General features: G+C 38.0%; 1 protein-coding gene across 2 annotated transcripts in view; it reads left to right on the top strand.

Moving 5' to 3' along the window:
• The window catches only part of DNAJC3 (DnaJ heat shock protein family (Hsp40) member C3), a 115,983-nt gene that overhangs the window by 41,975 nt on the left and 50,526 nt on the right, over nucleotides 1-23,482 (top strand). For both annotated transcript variants that reach the window (XM_055244471.2, XM_055244472.2), the window contains exons 3-4: nucleotides 2,544-2,668; nucleotides 4,484-4,558. In XM_055244471.2, the coding sequence (XP_055100446.1) occupies nucleotides 2,544-2,668; nucleotides 4,484-4,558 (200 nt within the window). The remainder of the gene's footprint in view (nucleotides 1-2,543; nucleotides 2,669-4,483; nucleotides 4,559-23,482) is intronic.

The following is a 23,482-nucleotide window of genomic DNA, read 5'->3' as shown; positions in this document are numbered from 1 at the left end:
CAAAAAATTAGCCGGGCGTGGTGGCGGGCGTCTGTAGTCCCAGCTACTCGGAGAGGCTGAGGCAGGAGAATGGCGTGAACCCGGGAGGCGGAGCTTGCAGTGAGCCGAGATCGCGCCACTGCACTCCAGCCTGGGCGACAGAGTGAGACTCCGTCTCAAAAAAAAAAAAAAAAAAAAAGATTTTTTTTTTATTGTTAAAATACCCAATTCCTTTTTAAAAAAATACATTTTTTTTTCTGACTGGTTCATATTTTTACTTTTTTATTGTGGTAAAATGTATGAAAATTTACCATTTTAACCATTTGTAAGTGTACAATTCAGTGGCATTAAGTGTGTTCACATTGTTGTGCAGTCATCACTATCCATTTCCAGAACTTTTTCATTATCCCAAACTGAAACTCTGCGTCCATTAAACAATAGGGCCCTATTCCTAACCCTCTACACCAGCCCCTGGCAACCACTATTCTACCTTCTGTCTCTATTATTTGAGTATGTTAGGTACATATTAGTGGAATCATACAGTATTTTCCTTTTGTGTCTTGGCTTGTTTCACTTAGCATAATGTTTTTAAGGTTCATCCATGTTGTAGCATGCCTAGGAGTTTCATTTCTCTGTAAGGCTGAATGAATAACCTGTTGTATGTATGGTATATCCCACCTTTTGTTTATCCAGTCATCCACTGACAGACTTTGGGGTTGTTTCTGCCTTTGGACTATTGTGAATAATACTGCTATGAACATGTGTGTTTGAATGCATATTTGACCCTTGCTTTTATTTCTTTGGGGTATATACACAGGAGTAGAATTGCTGGCCCACATTGTAATTTTACATTTAATTTTTTTAGAAATCATCTTACTGTTTTCCACAGTGCTATACCATCTTACATTCCACCAACAGCTCACAAGTGCTCCAGTTTCTCCACACCTTGCGAACATTTGTTATTTTATCTTTTTATTTTTCGTAATAGCCATCCTAATGGGAGTGAATTAGTATCTCAATGTGGTTTTTTTTTTTTTTTGGTTTTGCTTTTTTAGTTTTTATTAGTATTTTTGTTCCCCCATGCAGATCAGTGTGGTTTTGATTTGCATTTTCCTAAAGACTTGTGAGGGTGAGCATCTTTTCATGTGCTCATTGGCCATTTATATGTCTTCTTTCATGTTTGGTTATATAGCTTAATCTCTTTTTCTGACCCACCTTCCCCTGGCATTTTCAATGCCATTAACAACTGTTCACAACCATAACTTTGAATGATTATGGACTGTCCTGCCATATTGATTCTTCTATTGTAATGTTTTCCAAATGACAAGAACTTTAGGAGTAGAACTTTTAGGGAGTTTAATTGTATATCTTATGATGATGAACACCTGAGTAGATAAATCTTTTATTTTTAAAAGATTGATGGCTGGCTTTTGTCAAGGTAACTTTTAGAATTCTTTATATACTTATATTTCCAAATTGCTTTTTAGAAGGATTGTTCTGCAGCAGATTTGCTTCTGATTGAATCCACTCTTTTCTGTACTTTGTAGGTGCTAGTAAGCAGAGTGAAATTAGCTCAGAAACCTAATTCATCTGTCTGCTTTCCTTACAAGTGTTAACTTCTCTAGTCCCTTTCTCTAGTCTCACTCTCATTTCTGTTCTCCTCCTTTGTCCTTGTACCTTTATTTCTTCACCTCCATTCTAGTTGGAGTTTGTGAGGGAGCAGAGATTATACATTCAATATATCAATTTAGTCAGGTTTATACGTTTCTAAAACCCTGTACACTAATGTGCATAGTACACATTCTTAGGATTTCACTTAGGAAAATCTCCACAGAGACTAACTGAATTGCGTATTTATAAAAGTTATGAGTTGAGGCTGGGTGCAGTGGCTCATGCCTGTAATCCCAGCACTTTGGGAAGCTGAGGTAGGAGGATTGCTGGAGCCCAGGAGTTCAAGACCAGCTTGGGTAACATGGTGAGACTCTCTAAAAAAATTAAAAAAAAAAAAAAAATAGCTGACCGTGGTGGAATACACCTGTTGTCCCAGCTTTTCAGAAGGCTGAGGTGGCAGGATTGCTTGAGCATGGGAGGTCAAGGCTACAGAGGGCCATGATCATGCCACTGCGCTCCAGCCTGGGTGACAGACACCTTGTTCCCACCTCCCACCCCCCCCCCCAAAAAGGTTATAAGTTGAATATAGTTAATATTCTAGACCAGGGGTTTGCAAACTTTTTTTCTAAAGGGCTAGACAAGTATTTTCGGCTTTGCGGCCACAGTCTTATATTTTTCTTTTGTTCTTTCTTTTTTTGGGCAACTTTTAAGAAATGTAAAAACATTCTTAACTGAAGTCTGTGGGTTGGATGTGGCTCAGGCTGTGGTTTGCTGACCCGTATTCTAGGTCTATTTGCACTGATCTTGCTAGGCAACATGACTCTTTTTTGATGATGAGATTCTTTTCTTAATGTCCATCTTAGTAGAGTTGCAAATGCTGATACTGTCCAGGTGATTTTTTTTTTTCAATTTTTGAATAAATGACTAAGAGGTAATATTATTTTAATTTTCAGATGGTGACCCCGATAACTATATTGCTTATTATCGGAGGGCTACTGTCTTTTTAGCTATGGGCAAATCAAAAGCTGCACTTCCTGATTTAACTAAAGTGATTCAATTGAAGATGGACTTCACTGCAGTAAGTATATCTCAACTTTCTTTAAAGGGGAACTTAACAGAACTTGGGGAGAGATAATTTGTTTCATAAGGTGAGGACTGGCATGCTAGACATAGCTAGAAGAGATCAAAGCTACAGTGATGTAGTGGACTGAGGAACAAGAGAAATTCAGAGTCCCCAGAATCAAAGATCTGTGTGAAAGAGAACAGCGGGTACATTAGATGTTTTTCTTTTCAGAAGTCTGGCAGTGATGTCAGCTTTGTGGTTTAGAAAGACAAATCTGTGTGGAGGATGGAGTGTGAGGCAAGATGTGAGGCTGAGACACGAGTAGATGAAGAGGCTGAATTAAGAGGCTATCAGGTGACTGACAGCAGTTGCATTTAAGGCTGTACCAGGAAGAATAAAGTGGGGATTACTTAATTGTGCTATGATTTGTGGTGACAATAAAATGCTAAATTAGCAGAGACATCCCCTGGAACCAATCCACAAGCTTCAGAGGTGGAGAAACGTGTAGCCTAGTAGGAAATCCTGATGATTGGCAGGTCACCATAAAGGTTGTGACACATGTGTGAACAGGGAGGGACTCATGAGGTAGAACTCAGGTGGGGCTTTCAGAGGTGGAATTGACAACCACTGACCAATTAGATGGTTTCAGAATTAATTTGATAGCCATTTATTATTTATTTCCTACTGTATTTTGAGAAGGATTTGAGATAACTGATTAGATATGGGGTGAATGTTTGATTTGAAATATTACTAATATTTTAAGATGGAATTCCCAAATCTCAAATATTTTTCAAATTCATCTTAACACAGCTAAGCAAGCACAACCTTTCACAAAGGTTAAATGGCCCATTTTCTTAGTATTATGATAGTTGGAGTGGCTTTTTTATGATAGTTTAATCTTGCTTTTTATTATATTGATGAATTTAACAGGGTTAGGAAAATTTTATGTACTGTAAAAGTAATGTATATAGGGTTAAGTGGAATATTGATGTGGCTTCATTGGTCATCCAGAGTTGGTATTCTTGAAAGAAATGGGATTATACACCTTAGAAGAAGAGGAATATCAGATGAAGGGGGAGAAACTGGTGCATGTTAAAAGGGAAGAGGCATTGATTGGTAAAGTCCCAACTTACGCAACTTTTATTGTAGGGCAAAAAGTATTTTTAAAAATTGAGATATAATTTATATGCCATCAGACTTACCCTTTAAAAGTATTCAGTGGTTTTTAATATATTCACAAGTTGTGCAGTGGTCACCACTAGCTACTTCTAGGACACTTTTATTAACCCCCAAGGAAGCCCCCTATGCCTATTAGTGGTCACTCCCTATTGCTCCCCTAGCTCCTGGCAACCACTTATCATAGATTTGTTTCATATAATGTAACATCGTATAGTGTTTGGCCTTTTGTGTCTGACTTCTTTCACTTAGCATAGTGTTTTCAAGGTTCTTTCATGTAGCACATATCAATATGTCATTCCTTTTTATGGCTGACTAATATTGTATGGATATATTTTATTTGTATATTGATTTAGTTGATGGGAATTGGGTTATTTCCACTTTTTGGCTATCTTTGTGAACATACATGTACAAGTTTTTGTGTAGACATGTTTTCAGTTTTCTTGGGTAGAACAAAAATATTTTTAAGGAAGCATACTTTAAGAAAAATTATACACATTCATTGGTTCCAGGAATTATTCTTGGTGTCAAGTCAGATGTGCATTGGAAAAATAAATATTTATTAATTTGTTTATTTAGTTTTATTCTTCATGTTTAAAAAAGATTTAGAAATCTACAATATTCAAGATAATCCCCCACCCCCCTTTTTTCTAGGCAAGATTACAGAGAGGTCACTTATTACTCAAACAAGGAAAACTTGATGAAGCAGAAGATGATTTTAAAAAAGTGGTAAGTTCAATTTGTATTTGATTCTAGGAAGATGTTATTTTGAGAGAACATATTTGACCTTTTTTATATTATGACAGTTAATAGTAATTTTCTAGCTAAGAGTCAATAGTCTTAGACAGTAAATAGAGAATAGCCGGATTTATGTATTTAAGAATCACAAATCCTGAATTCCTATTTGATGGCAGACATCAAAGAATCCTGTTAACAGTTGGAAGGTAAAGCGTACCCAATAGATATATAATCTTAACTCAGTTTATACAGCTTGCTTGTTCTGCTTTGTCCACCATGAGAATCTAAAGATGTCAGCTGAACTACTTTTAAAGCCCTTGTTAATCCTTATTGGGCTTTGGATATATCCTTTTGGAGACCCTTCATTTGATTTGAGAGGAGTAATGAAACAGATTCTTAAAAGGGAATTTTACAGTCATCCATTATAGCTGCTTTACAAAGTGTAAAGTGCTTTGGATTTGTTAGGGAATGTTACATATTTTGTGTCATTGAAGGGGGTATATACTAAAAAATGACTTGGTTAGAGACACTTAGCTGGTCCTTTTATGCCCTCATTTGGCTTGTTTTAAAGACCAGCATTTTTGTTTTACATGGGTTTGCTTCTGGAATGGTCTAGAAAGGATATATAAGCCACTGTTTATGATTTGCATTTTTTATAGTTTTTGGAAATGCTTAGTTACTATGATGATAACCACTATGAAAATAAAACTAAAATTTCTAACATTGTCATAACCCTTGTCACAATACTCTGTCATTTGTGGATAAATCCAAAAACATTAGATTTAATTGTATTGGATCAGAAACTGCCTTGTGGTCTCAATAAAATTGGCTGTCATTTTCTTTTTGTCTCATCTCCCCTTCTACTTGGGAAGATGCTTGAGAGCAGGCCGCAGACTGGGTGGTGGGGAGGTGATAGTGCCGGAGTAACCTTGCCATAGCCTAGGCCTTTGTTCAAAGAAGGTGTTGCATAAACATTTGTCAAATGGATGAATGAATTATAAAACATGAGAATGTGTTTCTGCTTCTAGCAGATGCTTAAATCTGTTACTTAGATTTTTTTTTCCAATTAAACTTTAGAGTAGTCTTTTAGAAATAATTTAGGATATATAGTTTTAGCACAAATTAATCCTTATTGGGCATTGGATGTATTCTTCTGGGTAACTGAGATCTTGGTACCTTGGATATGCCTTGGGTTAATGTCTTTTCTGTGATCAATATTAAAACTTCTCAGAAACAAGGAGGTGGACTCTCACAGACTTCCTACTTTTTAGATTGCCCTTTGGCAGTCATATTTCTAGTGTGTTCTTAAAACAATTTTTTTTAGCTCTTACTATTGTTACAGGGATTCTTCCATGAGAATGCATATCTGTATTTAATAATCCTTTAGTTTTAATTGAAATTTTTATTGAGATAATTACAGATTTTCATGCAGTGGTAAGAAATAATACGAAGAGATTACAGGTACCATTTACCCAGTTTCCTCCAATAACAACGTTGTTTTTGTATTTATGAATTTATCTGTAGTGTAAAACTATAGCACTATATCACAACCAGGATATTGACACTGATGCAGTCTATCAATCTATTCAGATTTCCTCAATTTTAGTAGTATTCAATTCTTTGTTGCATGTATTCCATATACTTTATCACATGTGTTGGTTCATGTATCTACCACCATAGTCAAGACACTGACTTGGTGTTCTGTTACTCCGGGATCCCTCCTGTTACCCTTTATAACATACCAACTTCCATCCCACCCTGCTCTGGCCCCTTAGTCGTACTTTCTGGCATCCACTAATTTGATATTCATTTCTTAAATTTTGACATTTCAAAAATTTTACATAACTGGAATCGAATGTTATACAACCTTTTAGAATTGACTCTTTTTACACAGCGTAATTTTCTGGCAATTTATCTAGATTTTTACATATCCCACTTAGTTTGTTCCTTTTGGATGCTGATGGACATTTGGGTTGTTTCCATTTCTTGGCTATTGAGAATAAAGCTGCCGTGAACATTCTTGTACAGATGTTTGTGTGAACGTGAATTTTTGTTATCCCTGGGATAAGTGTCCAGGAGTGCAGTTACTGGGTTGTATGGTTATTGCATGTTTATTTTGCAAGAAAGCAACAAATTGCTTTCCAGAGTGACTGTACTATTTTACATTCCTCTGCATCCTTGCCGGCATTTGGTATTGTCATTATTTTTTATTTTGGCCATTCTGATAGATGTGTTACTATATTGTGGTTTTAATTTGGATTTCCCTGATTACTAATGATGTTGAACATCGTTTCCTGTGCTTATTTGCCATCTGTAAATCCTTTTCAATGAAACTTCTGTTCCTGTTTTCTGCCCATGTTCTAATTGGCTTATTTGCTCTTTTATTGTTGTGTTTTAAATGTCCTTTATATATTTTAGATACTTTGTTGGATATGTGGTTTGCAAATATTTTACCTCAGTCTGTAGCTTTTCCTTTCATCCTCTTCACAGGATGTTTTATAGAACAAAATGTCTAATGTTTAAATTAATACATAATATTTGTGCATATTTATGTATTTCTGAGGAAAATGTGATGCTTTGTTATATACATAGACTGTGTGATGATCAAGTCAGGGCATTCAGAATATCCATCACTGAATATTTATCATTTCTGTGTGTTGGGAACATTTCACGTTCTCTCTTCCAGCTATTTTGAAATAGACAATATATTGTTAACTACCCTACTTTGCTATTAAACATTACCTCTTATTCCTCTTTGCTGTGCGTTTGTACTCACTAACCTCTCTTTATCCCTGCCGCCCACTGACACACCCTTTCCAGTCTCTAATGTCTATCATGTCTGTCATCCTACTCTCTAATTCTGTGAGATTAACTTTTTTTTTTGCTCCCACATATATGTGAGAACATGCAATGTTTGTCTTTCTGTGCCTGGCTTATATTTCACGGATAATCTCCAGTTCCATCCATGTGGCTGCATATGAACATGATTTTAATTCTTTTTTATGGCCAAATAGTATCCCATTCTCGTTCACTCATTCTCTCTCTCTGTCTCTCCCCCCCCTCCCCTCCCCTCTCCTCTCCCCCCTTCCTCTCTGTCTCGTCTTCCTCTCCCCCCCCCCTCCCTCTCGCTCTCCCCATCCTTCTCCCTCTCCCCATCCTTCTCCCTCTCCCTCCCTCCACACACATACACATACCCCATACTTACTTTATTAATTCATCTGTAGATGGGCACATTTGGTAAGATTCCATATCTTTACTATTGTGAATAGTGCTGCAGTAAACATGAGGGTACAGGTATCCCTTTGATATACTGATTTTGATTGTATAGTAGCTCTATTTTTAGTTTTCTGAGAAATCTCCATACTGTTTTACATAGTGGCTGTACTAATTTATATTCCTGCCAACAGTGTATAAGAGTTCCCTTTTCTCCGCATTCTTGCCAGCATCCATTATTGTTTGTCTTTTTATAGTAGCCATTCTAAGTGGGTGAGGTGTTCTCATTATTGTTTTGATTTGCATTTCCCTGATGATTAGTGATGTTGAACATTTTTTCATATACCTGTTGGCTATTTGTATGCCTTTTGAGAAATGTCTGTTTATGTCCTTTGCCCATTTTTAAATGAGATTATTTGTTTTCTTACTGTTGACTTCTTTCAGTTCCTCGTATATTCCGTATATTAGTCACTTGTTGGATGAATAGTTTGCATATATTTTCTGTAGTCAACAGCTTGTCTGTCCACTGTGTTGATTATGTCTTTTGCTGTGCAGAGGCTTATTATTATTACATTTTTGAGTTGGGGTCTCTGTCACCTATGCTGGAGTACAGTGGCATGATCGTGGCTTACTGCAGCCTCAAATTCCTGGGCTCAAGTGATCCCCCTGCCTCAGCCCCCCCAAGTAACTGAGACTTCATGTGTGTATGATCGTGGCTTACTGCAGCCTCAAATTCCTGGGTTCAAGTGATCCCCCTGCCTCAGCCCCCCCAAGTAACTGAGACTTCATGTGTGTATGATCGTGGCTTACTGCAGCCTCAAATTCCTGGGCTCAAGTGATCCCCCTGCCTCAGCGCCCCCAAGTAACTGAGACTTCATGTGTGTATCACTAGGCCTGGCTAATTTTAAAACATTTTTTGTAGAGATGGGATCTTGCTATATTGCCCAGGCTAGTCTTAAACTCCTGGCCTCAAGTGATCCTCCCGCTTTGGCCTCCCAAAGTGGTAGGTTTACAGGTATAAGCCACCATTCCCAGCCCAGAAGCTTTTTAGTTTAATATAATACCATTTGTTTATTTTTGTTTCTCTTGCTTGTGCTTTTGAGATCTTGGCCATAAAAACTTTGCCTAGACCAATGTCTTAAAGCGTTTTCCCCATGTTTTCTTCTAGTAGCTTTATAGTTTTAGGTCTTATGTTTAAGTCTTTAAGGCGTTTGTGTTGATTTTTGTACATAGTGAGAGACAGGGATCCAGTTTCAGTCTGTTGCATATAGATACCCAGTTTTCACAGCACTATTTATTGAAGAGGGTGTCTGTCCTCTCCCCAATGTATGTTCTCGGCCCCTTTGTTAAAAATCAGTTGCTGTAAGTACATGGATTTATTTCTAATCTGTTCCACTGATGTATGTGTCTGGTTTTATACCAATACCATGCTGTTTTGGCCACTATAGCCTTGTAATATACTTTGAAGTCAGGTAGCCTGATGCCTTCTTATTCTTTTTGCTCAGGATTGCTTTGGCTATTCAGGCTATGTTTTGGTTTCATATGAATTGTATGATTTTTTCTATTTCTGTGAAAAATGACATTGGTATTTTGATACAGATATCCTTGAATCTATAGATTGCTTTGGGTAGTATGGTCATTTTAACAATGTTAATTTTGATTTGTGAGCATAGGATGTTTTACCATTTGTTTTTGTCTTTTTAAATTTCTTTCATCAGTATTTTGTAGTTTTCTTTGCAGAAGTCTTCCAATTCCTTGGTTAAATTTTTTCCTGGGTATTTTATTTTTATTATTGCTATTGTAAATGGGATTGCCTTCTTAATTTAAGTGATTTCATTATTGGTGTATAGAGATGCTATTGATTTTTGCATGTTGATTTTGTATCCTGCAACTTTACTGAATTAAAAAAAATAGTTCTGAGAGTTTATTTTGGAACCTTTTGGTTTTTCTAAATATAAGATCATGTCATCTGCAAAGAGGGACAATTTGACTTCATGTTTTTCAATTTGGATGCCTTTTATTTCTCCCTCTTGCCTGACTGGTCTGCCTAGGAATCCCAGTACTACACTGAGTAGGAGTGGTGAAGGTGAGCATCTTTGTCTTGTTTCAGTTCTTAGAGGAAAGGCTTTCAATTTTTCCCCATTCACTATGATGTTAACTGTGGATTTGTCATAATAGTCTTTATTTTGTTGAGGTATGTTCCTTCTATGCCTAGTTTGTTAAGAGTTTTTGTCCTGAAGGGGCTTTGAATTTTATCAAATGCTTTTACTGTATCTTTTGAGATGATTGTATGGTTTTTGCCCTTTGTTTTGTCCATGTAACATATCACAAATTGATTTCTAAATGTTGAACCATTCCTGCGTCTCTGGTATAAATCCCACTTGATCATGGTGTCTTATGTTTTCTGGTTTTGTTTTTGTTTGAGATAGGGTCTTCCTGTGTTGCCCAGGCTGGAGTGCAGTGGTGTGGACATGACTCACTGCAGCCTCAATCTACTGGGCTCAAGTGATCCTCTGGCCTGAGCCTCCTGAGTAGCTGGGACTGCAGGTGTGCACCACCATGCCTGGCTAATTTTTTTTTTTTTTTTTTTTTTGAGACTGGGTCGCACTTTGTTTGCACAGGGTGGTCTCAAACTCCTGGGCTTAAGAGATCCTTCCACCTTGGCCTCCCAAAGTGCTGAGATTACAGGCATCAGCCACTGCGCCCAGCCGGTGTCTTACCTTTTTGTCATGCTATTGGATTCAGTTTGCTAGTATTTCATTGAGGATGTTTGCATTTGTGTTCATCAAAGACATTGGCCTGTAGTTTTCTTTCTTTTTTGTGTCCTTGTCTGGTTTAGACTTCAAGGTAATTCTGGCTTCATAGAATGAGTTAGGGAGAATTCCCACCACTTCAGTTTTTGTAATAATTTGAGGAGAGTTGGTATTATTTCTCCTTTATATGTTTGGGAGAATTTGGCAACGAATCTATCCAGTCCTGGGCTTTTCTTTGTTGGGAGACTGTTTAATTACTGATTTAATCTTGTTACTGGTCTATTCAGGTTTTCTGTTTCTTCCTGGTTCAGCCTTTGTAGGTTGTAGGTTTCCAGGAATTTATCCATTTCCTCTAGATTTTCCAGTTTGTTATTAGATAGCTGTTAATAATAGTCTTGGGGGGATTTTTTATATTTCTTGGGTATGAGTTACAATATTTCCTTTTTGTTTCTGATTTTGATTATTTGGGCCTTTTCTTGTTTTTTCTTGGTTAATCTAGCTTGTGGTTTATCAATTTATCTTTTCATAAAACCAACTTTTTGTTTTGTGATCCCTTGCATTGTTTTTTTAGTCCAATTTCATTTAGTTCTGCTGTGATCTTTATTGTTTTTTTCCTTCTACTAATTTTGGGTTTGTTCTTCCTTTTCTGGTTTCTTAGGATGCATGTTAGATTGTTTATGTGAAGTCCTTTTTTTTTTGGATATATGTGTTTATTGCTACAAAGTTTCCTCTTAGCACTGCTTTTGCTGTATTCCATAGGTTTTGGTATGTTGTGTTTCCATTTTCATTTGTTTCAAAACACTTTTTTTATTTCCATCTTAATTTCTTGACCCAGTTTTCATGTATTTGTATAGTTTCCAAAGTTCCTCTTGGTATTGATTTCTAGTTTTATTCCAGTGTGGTCTGAGAAAGTACTTACATGATTTTGATATTTAAAAATTTGTTGATACTTGTTTTATGTCCTAATATATGTCTGTCCTTGAGAATGTTGCATATGCTGATGAGCAGAATGTATATTCTACTGTTTTAGGGTAAAATGTTCTGTGAATGTCTGTTAAGTCTGTTTGGTCTAAAGTTCAGTTATAGCCAACTTTTTTTGTTGATTTTTCTGTCTATATGATCTATGTAATGCTGAGAGTGGGGTATTAAAGTCCCCCACTATTATCTTGGAGACTGTCTTTCCTTTTATATCTAGTAATATTTGCCTTAACTTATGTGGGTGCTCCAGTGTTGGGTACATATATATTTAGAATTGTTATATCCTCTTGCTGAACTGATCCGTTTATTATTATATAATGACTTTTGTCTTTTTGTTTTTTTGCGAGACAGAGTCTTGCTCTGTCACTCAGGCTGGAGTGCAGTGGTGCAATCTCAGCTCACTGCAACCTCCACCTTCTGGGTTCAAGCAATTCTCCTGCTCCAGCCTCCCAAGTAGCTGGGACTACAGGCGCACACCACCACATCCAGCTAATTTTCGTGTTTTTAGTAGAAACGGGGTTTTGCCATTTTGGCCAGGCTGGTCTTGAACTCCTGACCTTAGGTGATCCGCCTGCCCCGGCCTCACAAAGTGCTGGGATTACATGTGTGAGCCACCATGCCTGACCTGTCTTTTTCTTTTTTAACGGTTCTGTCTTAAACTGATAAATACGTTTTATTTAAATATAGCTATTCCTGTTTGCTTTAGGTTTCCATTTGCGTGGAATGTCTTCTGTCCCTTTTCTTTCAGTCTTCATGTGTCTTTATAGGTGAAGTGAGTTTCTTTTAAGCACCATATAGTTAGATCCATTTTTTAAAAATCCATTCAGTGAGTCTTTTAAGGGGAAAATTTAATCTGTTTAAATAACCTTGAAAAGTTATTATTGATATGTGAGATTTCATTCTGGTCATATTGTTTATTGTTTTCTGGATGTTTTGTATATCCTTTATTCCTTTCTTTTTCTCTTATTGTTTATCTTTTTGGTTTGGTGGTTTTCTGTAGTGGTAACGTTTGATTCCTTTCTCATTTGTGTGTTTGCTCTACTATAAAACTCAGTGAGTTTTATACAGTGTGTTTTCATGATGGTAGATATTGTCCTTTTGCATCTAGGTTTAGGACTCCCTTAAGCATTTCTTGTAGAATTGGCCTAGTGGTGATGAACCTGTCTGGGAAAGACTTTATTTTTCTCCTTCATTTATGAAGGATAACTTTGCTGGGTATGGTATTCTTAGTTGACAGTTTTCTCTTAGCACTTTGAGTATATCATTCCATTCCTTGCAGGCCAGTAAGGTTTCTGCTGATAAATAATCCTGTTAGTCCAATGGGGTTTCCCTTATAAGTGACTAGACGTTTTTATCTTCTGTTTTCAGAACTTTCTCCTTGTTTTTGACTTTTGACAGTTTGACTATTATGTGCCCTGGAGAAGTCCTTTTGGAACTATATCTATTTTGGGTTATCTGAGCTTTCTATCGATGTCTAAATCTTTTGCTAGACTTGGGATGTTTTCAGCTATTATTTTGTTAAGTAAGTTTTTTATCACTGTGGTTTTCTCTTCACCTGTGACAACAAAAATTCAAATATTTGGTTACTTTATGGTGTTCTGTATGTCACGTAAACTTGTTTATTCCTTTTCATTCTTTTTTTCTGATTGGCTTATTTCAAAGGACCTGTCTTCAAGTTCTGAAATTGTTCTGTTTGCTCTAGTCTATTGTTGAAGGTCTTAAATGTATTTTAGAATTTCATTCAGTGAATTCTTTAGTTCCAGTATTTCTGTTTGATTCTTTTTAAAAATGATACGTATCTCTTTTATACATTTTTCATTCATATCCTGGATTGTTTTTCTAATTTCTTTGTATTGTCTATCTGTGTTCTCTTATATCTCACTGAGCTTTTTTAGTGTCATTATATTGAATCATTTTTCTGGCATTTCACAAATTTCTTTTTCATTGAAATCTGTTGCTGGAGAGTTATTGTTTTCTTTTGGAGGTGTCATATTTCATTGCTTTTTCGTGTTTAAGTTCTCATGTTGATATTTGTGCATCTGTTAATAATGTAACTGTCATTTCTTCGAATTTTTTGGATTTGCTTTTGTAGGAGAGGACTTTTTCCTTAAGATGTATTTATGGTTTTGGTTAGGTAAAGCACTTAGGCTTCGATTCTTGGTGTGTGTAGTAGTATAGTCTCCATATAATTTGTCTGGCTGTAATCAGTGTCAGTGGTGTCTGTGATTTCTTCAGTGGCTTAGGGTGCAGTTGTTATTGGAAGCTGTTTTGTAGTTTTGCTGGGGATGGGGATGCCAGATAGGCCAGTTCTTGGACCCCAGTGGGGGCAGTGATAGGCCAAACATGCCTAACTTAGGACTTCAAGGTGGCGTATGCTGGCATTTATGTTAGTGGGTCCAGGTGGACCAATTCTTGGGCCTCCAGGTGGCCTACTTTGGTATGGGAATGGCAGCAGTGGATTGGACAGGTGGGTGGGTCCTTGGGTTCCTGGGCAGCAGTTGTGGCCTGGGCAATGACAGTAGCATTGGTGGGACAACCCTTTGGATCCCAGCTGGTCTGAGGTGGTCTTGGCGATGGCTACACTGTGCTGAGTGGGGCAGTCCCAGGCCAAAGATGGTGTGCCCTGGTGTATGCCACTGTGGTGGTATGGCAGGCTGGGTGGGCTCACCCTCAAGCCCCAGGAAGGAGTGCTCAGGCGCCAATGGATATAGACTGGGCAGAGAAATCCCCAGGCCCCAGGACAGTGTGCTTGGGCACTTGAGCAGAGGCAGGAGTAGTGAGCCATGCCAGGCAGAACTATCCTGAGGCCCCCCCGGTGATGTGCTGGTTGTGGTGGGTAAGGGAGGGGTGATCCCCAGACTTTCAGTGAAGTGCTTCGGTGGGGGCAGCAGTAGCTGTGCTGCAGTCCTGCTATTGGGTAAGGTGGGGATTTTTTCAGTGTCAGCAGCTGTAGGCAGGTGGCTGGGGAGCACACACTTTGTCCCTAGGTGGCAGCTGCTGACAAGAGAGCCTGTGCTCAGTACATTTTAAAATGTGTAGCAATCCTTCTCCTTGGGTGGGGGTCTTGCTGCTAGTGCCTTGTACTTGGCTTTGGTGGCAGCAGCCAGCTGCAGTGGCATCTGCAGGTGGGGGATGTCAATGGGGCACAATGGACGTGGAGATGCAGAAACTGTTGGGTGGGCCCCAGGGCAGGATGCTGCCTGGGAAGGGCTGTATTCTCACAGAGGCACCATGTGGTAGGTGCATAGGACTTGGAAGGTGTGTAGGATCCAGTGTGATCTCCTTTGAAGCAATGCCATCATGCAGTCTCCACGCAGCTGGTTACTTTCAGGGCCCACAAGGATTAAGAGGCTCTCCAGCTAGGATTGGAGGAGTCCGCAGTGGGAATGTGGACTGTTGGGGGTCACTTACTCTTTCCCCACATTCGGAGCCTCTTTGGGCTCTTATCCCAGCCAGGCAGGCTGCCTCACTTCTCTCTTCCTCCTCTTCTTAGGTGTTTCCTGTTACTTCTCTGTTGGGTCTCCAGTGTTCTCTCCTAGATGATCTATACTTGCTATTTTTGTTCTTCCTTATGAAGAAGGTGACTTTCAGATGCCTCTTGTCAGCCATCTTTGAATGCCTTCCTCAGTCTTTAAATTTGATGAAGTTCAATTTGTTCATTTTCTTTTTACTTCTGTGGACTGTGCTTTTGGTGTCATGTCTAAGAAGTATTCACTAAGCCGTAGGATCTAAAACTTTTCTCATATCTTCTAAAAGTTTTACGGTTTTATGTTTTACTTTTAAGCCCATAGTCTATTTAAGTTAATTTTTGTATGATGGTATGAGGTTTAGGTCGAAGTTCATTTGTTTTGCCTTTAGATATCAGATTGCTTCAGCACCGTGTTTTGAAAAGGCTTTCTTTGTTTCATTGAATTGCTTTTGCACCGTATTCAAAAATCAGTTGGCTGTACTTTTATGGGACTATTTCTAGGTTCTTTATTCCTTTCCTTTGATCTATGTGTCTGTCCCTTTGTCATTCCTGTACTCTGTTGATTACTATAGCTAGATAGTATTAAAAGAAAAACTTTTGAGAATTTAAACTTAGCAGAGTTTATTTGAGCAAAGAATGATTAATGAAGTCGTCACTCCTCACAACCAGAAAAGGTTCAGAGAGCTGGGCTCTGCAATGTGGGCAGTGAGTACTTATAGACAGAAAATGGAAGTGAGGTACAGAAATCGTTTGATTGGTTACAGCTAGGCCTTTGCCTTATTTGGATATGGTCTGGTCAGTTACCTGTCTGTGATTAGTGGCAGCTTGGCTGCTTATGATTGGCCGAGACACCACTGTTATTACCTTCTTAAGTTAGGTTTTCAGTTTAAGTTAGGTTGTAGTTCATTAAGTGGGAACTGAAAGTATGGAGACAGCCTCAGGCCAGTGGCCTCCAGCTTGTTGATTGATTGACTGATTGAGACAGAGTCTTGCCCTCTCACCTAGGCTGGAGTGCAGTGGTGTGATCTCGGCTCACTGCAACCTCTGCCTCCTGGGTTCAAGCACTTCTCCTGTCTCAGTCTCCCTAGTGGCTGGCATCATAGGCGCCCCCTACCACGCCCAGCTAATTTTTTGTGTTTTTAGTGGAAATGGGGTTTTGTCATGTTGGCCAGGCTGGTGTTGAACTCCTGACCTCAAATGATCCACCCACCTTGGCCTCCCAAAGTGCTGGGATTATGGGCGTGAGCCACCTCGCCTGGCTGCCTCCTGCTTATTTAATAGTAGTTATCCTTAATATTGGGCAAAGTGGTTCTTCTCTCCTTTTGTTCTTTGTCAAAATTGTTTTAGATATTTTACGGTTGGTGTCTTTCCATGTGCATTTTATAATCAACTTGTCTGTGTTTGTAAAAAGCCTTAAGATATTTGGATAGGAGTTGTAATAAACTTACAGATTAATTTGAGGAGAATTGACACCTTTATTGACACTTTATGTTGAGTCCAGTGCATGAACGTAGTAGGGATGTCTCCATTGATTGAGGTCTCCTTTGATACTTTTCATCAGCAATTTTTAATTTAATATACAGATACCGTATGTGTTTTTTACATTTTTTTAAAAAGTGTATACCTAAAAATTTTATATTTTTAGTGTGATTGTACATGGTATGTTATAAATTCCAACTTTTGCATGGAATAATATTTTTGTGATTATTTCATATGAAAGTACTCACCTTGTACTTAATTCTATGAGAGAAATCTTAATGGGCATCAAGATGGGAGACCAAGTTAAATCTCAAAACTACAAGTCATTTTAAAAGTTATATTAAAACAATTTTGTATGCATGTAAGAATAATTATAATTAGATTGGATTTGGTTTAGAGAAAAATACAAGCACAGGATTCATATATTTCAGAATCGTTTTATGTTGAGCTTTGTTTGAAGTAAATTTAGGTTACCTGGAATAGTTTGTCCAAACTCATTGTAGGACTTAAAATTCAGGTTAATAATTGGCAAATTCATATGTGTGTACTTTGATCAATATGTATAGCCCTGTTCAAGGATGGTAGAGAGGGAGACACAGGGTCATGGAATTGGAATGCTGAGAAAAATTTATTTAGCATATTAAAAAATTGATTAAATTTTAAGCATTCGGAACCTTGATTCCACAGGACAGATGATAAAAGAATATTATCAGGCAGGTAACACAAGAAAATACAAATTCAAAGTCAGTGCATACAGTGCCCAGTCTTCCAAATGAAGAAATGAATATTAAAACTATTCAGAGACCACTGGCCATTAAGTTGAGCAAAAATCAAGACGTATTTTACAGCCTAATATTGATAGGTCTTAAAGGAAATGTTTTCAGTCATATAATACATTGACACTGCAAACATAAGCAGAGCTTTTGTGGTACAGTCTGGCATTAAGTATTACAAAAGAAAAACATTTTGCCCAGAGACACTTATTGGGGCTCTGTTTGCACTGGAAACTATTAGAGAATGTTGTATCTATATAATAAGATAATATTCATTAATAAGAATTATTTAAGGTTTGGTTTATAAACTTGGGCATACATAATAATGTCAATTAAGTGGCAATATAAAAATTGTAAATGTTGATAACTACATAAAATTTTTATGTCTGTTAAATTGATATGATATAAATGACAGTTATTTAAAGTTTCTAGCTCTTTTCCCTTATGAGAGTTGTCAGAATCAAAATGAAGTCACTTGTATTAAACTCTAACAAAAAAATAGAGTCAGGAGGTTAAGAAGGGAGCTCTCACATACATGTCTATTGTAAGAACTGCTACAAAGCATCTCTGAAGGGCTCTTCTGCACATATGCCTATAATAAGAACTTTTGCCAGCAGTCCCTGCATCTCTACATCCATGGAGCCCCATTGACATTCCCCACCTGCAACGGCCACTACAGCTCAAACTGCAGCTTGCTACATGAGTCACGAGGATAGCTAGCTGGATGCACAAGAACATTTGACTGACACAGTCTCCCCTGTATCCAACGTTCTCTTTGTTTCCAAACAAATTCCCTATGCTTTTCGCTTTTGCCTTTAAAAGCTTCACCTGGCTTCAACCTGTTTGGATATGCCTGTGGTCCCTATAGTCCTCATACGCTGGATTTGCAAATCCCCTGCACACTCCAGAATAAACTCAATTCAATAAACTCTTTGGAGAATGCTTGTTATTTAGGTTGACACTCTTTTGTAAAGTTGTATTCAATACACTTTGAAGAAAAAAGAAAAGCTTTGGAACAAGAGGTAGGAAACTTGAGTTTTAGATTTGACTTTGTACTTCAGCCATGGTTTGTGCAGCACTCACGATATACTGGGTGTGTTGCTGAGTGGTTTGCATGGATTATTCCACCTCTAGGGGCAGAGGACTGCTATATTCATAGTCTCAGTTTACAGCAGAGGAAATTGAGACTTAGAGCAGTTTAGTAACTTGCTCAAGGTTACACCAGTAGTTGGCAAGTAGGTTTTAGATTCCAGGGCCTGCACTCTGAAGCACTGTGCTGTTCTGCCCTCTGTTATAATTAGTAATTGTCCATATGCATCCTTTGAAGATGACTTCTGTGGAATATGGGCACAGGTCTCAACTGTATGGACAGTTTTACGAAGTGTAGAATAGGAAGTTGCTACTGTCTGCATGAATGTAAGAACATACATATTTGCTTGAATGTGGATAAAATACCCCTGGAAAGATATGCAAGAAACTGATAATACTGATTACCTTCTGGAGGAAAATTACACCATGTGACCTTATGACCTTCTCAAAAAAAGTGTAAAGTGTAGACTTTATACATTTTATGTAAGTGGCCTTGAAAGTTCTTGCCTTCTAAGGACCTTATTTTCCTCATTGTGAAGTGTGGAAGTTGAATAGATGACATGTTCCTATCTTTATTGTTGATACTATATAATGGATGATTTCTGAGTCTAGTTTGAAAAGATCAAATTTATGTTATGACTATTTTATATTTACCAATTACAGAATTCTTATGCTTTAATTTTTGAAGATTTGTGAATATAAATGATATATAAAAGTTTGATTGTTTTATATGTTCTTGGTTAAATGAGTTTTTTGTGTAATGATCATTTACCAGGCTATAAAATGTACTAAGCATTTCATCTTACTAATGTAGTGCTGGATACAGCCAGATGGATATGTTTAGCTACATTTTATATAATAGAACAAAAGTTTGAATAGGTGTAATCTCTTTCTGGGCTCCAGTGAGAATCTCATTCTTTATTATGTATTGTATACTGATTACTCAGCTGGGGTGAGGTTTGCCTGCATAAAAGTATCTCCTCAGGTTCATAATTGCTGTCTTAGTCTTAAATTGGATTTGACTTAGTCTTAGTGTATTATTGGTCTTCATTGTTTACTATATATTTGCTATTCATGCTTTGGGCTTACGTGGATAATATTTAAATTTAGGCAGTTTTCCATGAGATCCAAATATAAAAAAGCAATGACCAATTTAAATAGTCATTTCATATAACTTAGATCATTTAATTTGTCTTTGAGCTGTCAGTTACTCTTAATCAGTGCATACAATCATTTGTTAGTTCAGTGAGCATTTGAGTGCATGTTCTTTGTGAGGAAGCTAGTCTCTGCCTTCCAAGAAATGATACTAGAGTAAGAATTAATCAGGCAAATATGATATATGATAAGTGTGTGATTGAGTCCTCTGGGAACATATGGAAAGGTCATCTAACTTAACTGTGATTGGGGGAGGAAGGGTCTGGATTCAAGAAGGGCGTTCCTAAAGGAGGTTACTTGCTTGAAATCTGAATTTTGAAAGGGTGCATCCGTGTAAGCAAGGTGGGTAGGAGGACCATCCAGGGCAAAGGTGAGAGCCTGTGTAAGAATCAGAGGCAAGCATGTGCCTGTCATTTAGGAAATGTCCAGTAAGCTGGAGTATGAGAATCTTGACAGCAAGTGGGGGGTCGTGATTATAAGGAGGACGTTATATAGTGCCAGGAATTGGCTCTTTATGGCCATTGAAGGTTTATGTTGGAAGTATTATGAACAATTTTTGCTTAGCATGATCAACTGGTTGCTCTGAAGAATGGATTGGAATAAGACAAGGGGAGAAGCAGAGAGTCTGCTAAATGAGACTGTTGCAGTAAATAAGTAATCCAAGTGTAACCTTACAGTGGTCAAAGAGTAGGCTAACGTAGGTGGGGTAGACGCTTAGGAGGTCGGCTCTAGAGAGATGCATTGGTTGGGGTGACAGGAAAAAAGGAATTATGATATCCAGTTTTCCGGATTGTTCAAATTGTCCATGCTATTCCCTGAGATAGCCCAGAGAAAAATCATTTAGGGCAGTGAGGCAGGTAGAGAAAATATGACTGTCTTATTTCTATAAAAACTTCCTGATTCTCACTTGTTTTATGTAATAATTTGTAATCTGTGAATTCTTCCCTTTGATCTCAAATCCAACATACTTTCCTAAATGCAGTTTAAACTCATCTATTCTTGGTCTTCATTATTTACTATATCTTTGCTATTCATGCTTTGGGCTTACGTGGATAATATTTAAATTTAAGCAGTGTTTCATGAGATCCAAATATAATTGGATCAATTATGTTTAATTCAATTTAAATAGTCATTTCATATAACTGTATTTTTTACTTTGACAAAGCAGAAACTTGCATTTTGATTGTGAGAAACCATATATTAGGTAAATAATGGTGCCAATTGCAATTTAATTTTTAAATCAAGTATAAACCTTTGGTAAGACATTTGATAAACTCCCCTTTGGTAGTCTGTGGATCTGTATCAGTTGTAAACAATTCAAACTAACATAATTATATCTATTATACATCAAAATAACTGTCTTTTTTTTCCATCTTTAATTCGTTAATGCAGAAAGGATCATTATATTGTTTCAGGATAACTAACTCAGAAATAACCAAAGTTTCGGCTGGGTGAGGTGGCTCACACTTGTAATCCCAGCACTTTGGGAGGTCAAGGTCACCTGAGGTCAGGAGTTTGAGACCAGCCTGGCCAACATGGCGAAACCCCGTCTCCACTAAAAACACAAAAATTAGCTGGGCATGTTGGCACACGCCTGTAATCCCAGCTATTCACTAAGCTGAGGCAGGAGAATTGCTTGAACCTGGGAGGCAGAGGTTGCAGTGAGCCGAGATTGTGCCACTATACTCCAGCCTGGGTGACAGAGCCAGACTCCGTCTCAGAAAAAACAAAACAAAACAAAACAAAAAAAAAACAAAGTTTTAAAAGAATACTCAAAGTATTCTGAACTGAGAAGAAAGGAGAATAGTACTTTAAAGTCATAAAGTCAATTTGGTTATAATTTAAAGATAGCACTTTATGCTATGACTCAGATAACTGTTCTGGTTTTTATTGGTTCAGATTTAATACTGGATCACATACTGTAATTCACCAACTGTAAAGAGCCATCAATTGTAAGACAAATTATTTTATGTACTACTAGAAGAATAAATGCTGCCAATTAAATAATGCCATCTTATAACTTAATATTTTAAATTTATGCTTATGGAAAGAACTGTTTGAGACTTAGATATGCATTTTTGTTACATCATACTGCTCTATTCATTGCCTTCCTGCATACATTAATTTCTTGAAGATTTTAAGTGGAATTTAAACTCAGTATGTGTAGTAAGTACCAAAAATGCCCATAACACAAATGAAGTGTGCTAGACTGTTCTTGTGTATGTATGATCATGCTGACTGTCTGTTGGTAAGCCTCCATCAATTTTCAGATTCATCCCTCTTTGAGAGAGATTCAAATGTTTTCTTATCAGCTTGCTGAGATATGGGCCAATGGGAAAGAGGAAGGGGTGAGGCCTAAAAGATGCCAGCAGTAAAATGGAGTAAGACTTTATTACAGCAGGAAAAGAGGGATCTACTGACTGTTAGGATTCATGGCTTAAATGATAAAGTAGAGCCATTGATCGAAGAGATTGATGGGGAGGGGTAGCAATGGGTTGAAGATGGGAAACGGAATTCCACTTTGTCCCTGTTACTGAGATGCCATTTGGGTGATGAATTGGAGACATCTAAATGTCAAGTAGGTAGCTGCCTGCCTGATATTGGATGTGTACATAAGAGGGTTCTGCAAACAGCTATCTGAGTCACAGCATAAAGTGCTATCTTTAAAACCCACAGTTTCAGCTCGGTGCGGTGGCTCACGCCTATAATCCTAGCACTTTGGAAGGCCGAGGCAGGCGGATCATCAGGTCAGGAGATTGACACCATCCTGGCCAACAAGATGAAACCCTGTCTATACTAAAAATACAAAAATATTAGCCGGGTATGGTGGCACACACCTGTAGTCCCAGCTACTTGGGAGGCTGAGGCAGAAGAATCACTTGAACCCGGGAGGCGGAGGTTGTAGTGAGCCTTTAGTGTTTTAAAGATAGCACTTTATGCTGTGACTCAGATAGCTGTTTCCAGAGCCCTCTTATGTACACATCCAGTATCAGGCAGGCAGCTGCCTACTTGACATTTAGATGTCTCCAATCGAACACCTAAATGGCATCTCAGTAACAGGGACAATGTGGAATTCCATTTCCCATCTTCGGCCCATTGCTACCCCTCCCCCATCAATGTCTTCAATAAATGGCTGCACTCCAGCCTGGCAACAGTGCAAGACCCTGTCTCAAAAAAAAAAAAAAAAACCAGGAAACAAAAAACCCCCACAGTTTCCTCCTGTATAGAAGAGAGATAATCCGATCTGCCCTTTAAGGTTTTAGGTTTAGCTTAGAATAGTGCCTGGAGCATAGGAAGCTCTCAATAAGTGTTTTCTGCTATCATGATTGATCTCCATCATCATCTATAGCATGGGCTTTAGAGATAGAGACCTTAGTTTGAATTTAAGCAAGAATTACAGCAAGTTATATAATTATTCAATTTCTTTTTTTTTTTTTTTTTTTTGAGATGGAGTTTTGGTCTGTTGCCCAGGCTGGAGTGCAGTGGTGTGATCTCTGCTTACTGCAACCTCTACCTCCCAGGTTCAAGCAATTCTCATGCCTCAGCCTCCTGAGTAGCTGGGATTACAGGCCTGCGCCACCACTCCCAGCTAATTTTTGTATTTTTTAGTAGAAATGGTGTTTCTCCATGTTGGCCAGGCTGGTCTCAAACTCCTGGCCTCCAGTGATCCACCCACCTCGGCCTCCCAAAGTGCTGGGATTACAGGCATGAGCCCCCACACCTGGCCCAATTATTCATTTTGTCTGTAAACTGGAAATAGTAAAACCGAGCTCATGGGTAGTATTCTTAGTACTAGATGAAAAAGAAAAGCAAGGAAGCATCTCTAGTGGGAAGTTATCTGTAGTAAGTATACAAAATAGACTTAAGACATATATTCTAGGGCCAGATGAGGAGGCTCACACCTGTAATCCCAGCACTTTGGAAGGCCAAGGCGGGAGGACTGCAGCTTGAGACCAACCTAGGCAACATAGTGAGGCCATGTCTCTACAGAAAGTAAAATAATTAA

Source organism: Symphalangus syndactylus, chromosome 15, assembly GCF_028878055.3.
Source record: "Symphalangus syndactylus isolate Jambi chromosome 15, NHGRI_mSymSyn1-v2.1_pri, whole genome shotgun sequence".
Taxonomy (NCBI): domain Eukaryota; kingdom Metazoa; phylum Chordata; class Mammalia; order Primates; family Hylobatidae; genus Symphalangus; species Symphalangus syndactylus.
The sequence above is the reverse complement of the archived record's forward strand: the minus strand, read 5'-3'. Positions and strand labels throughout refer to the sequence as shown.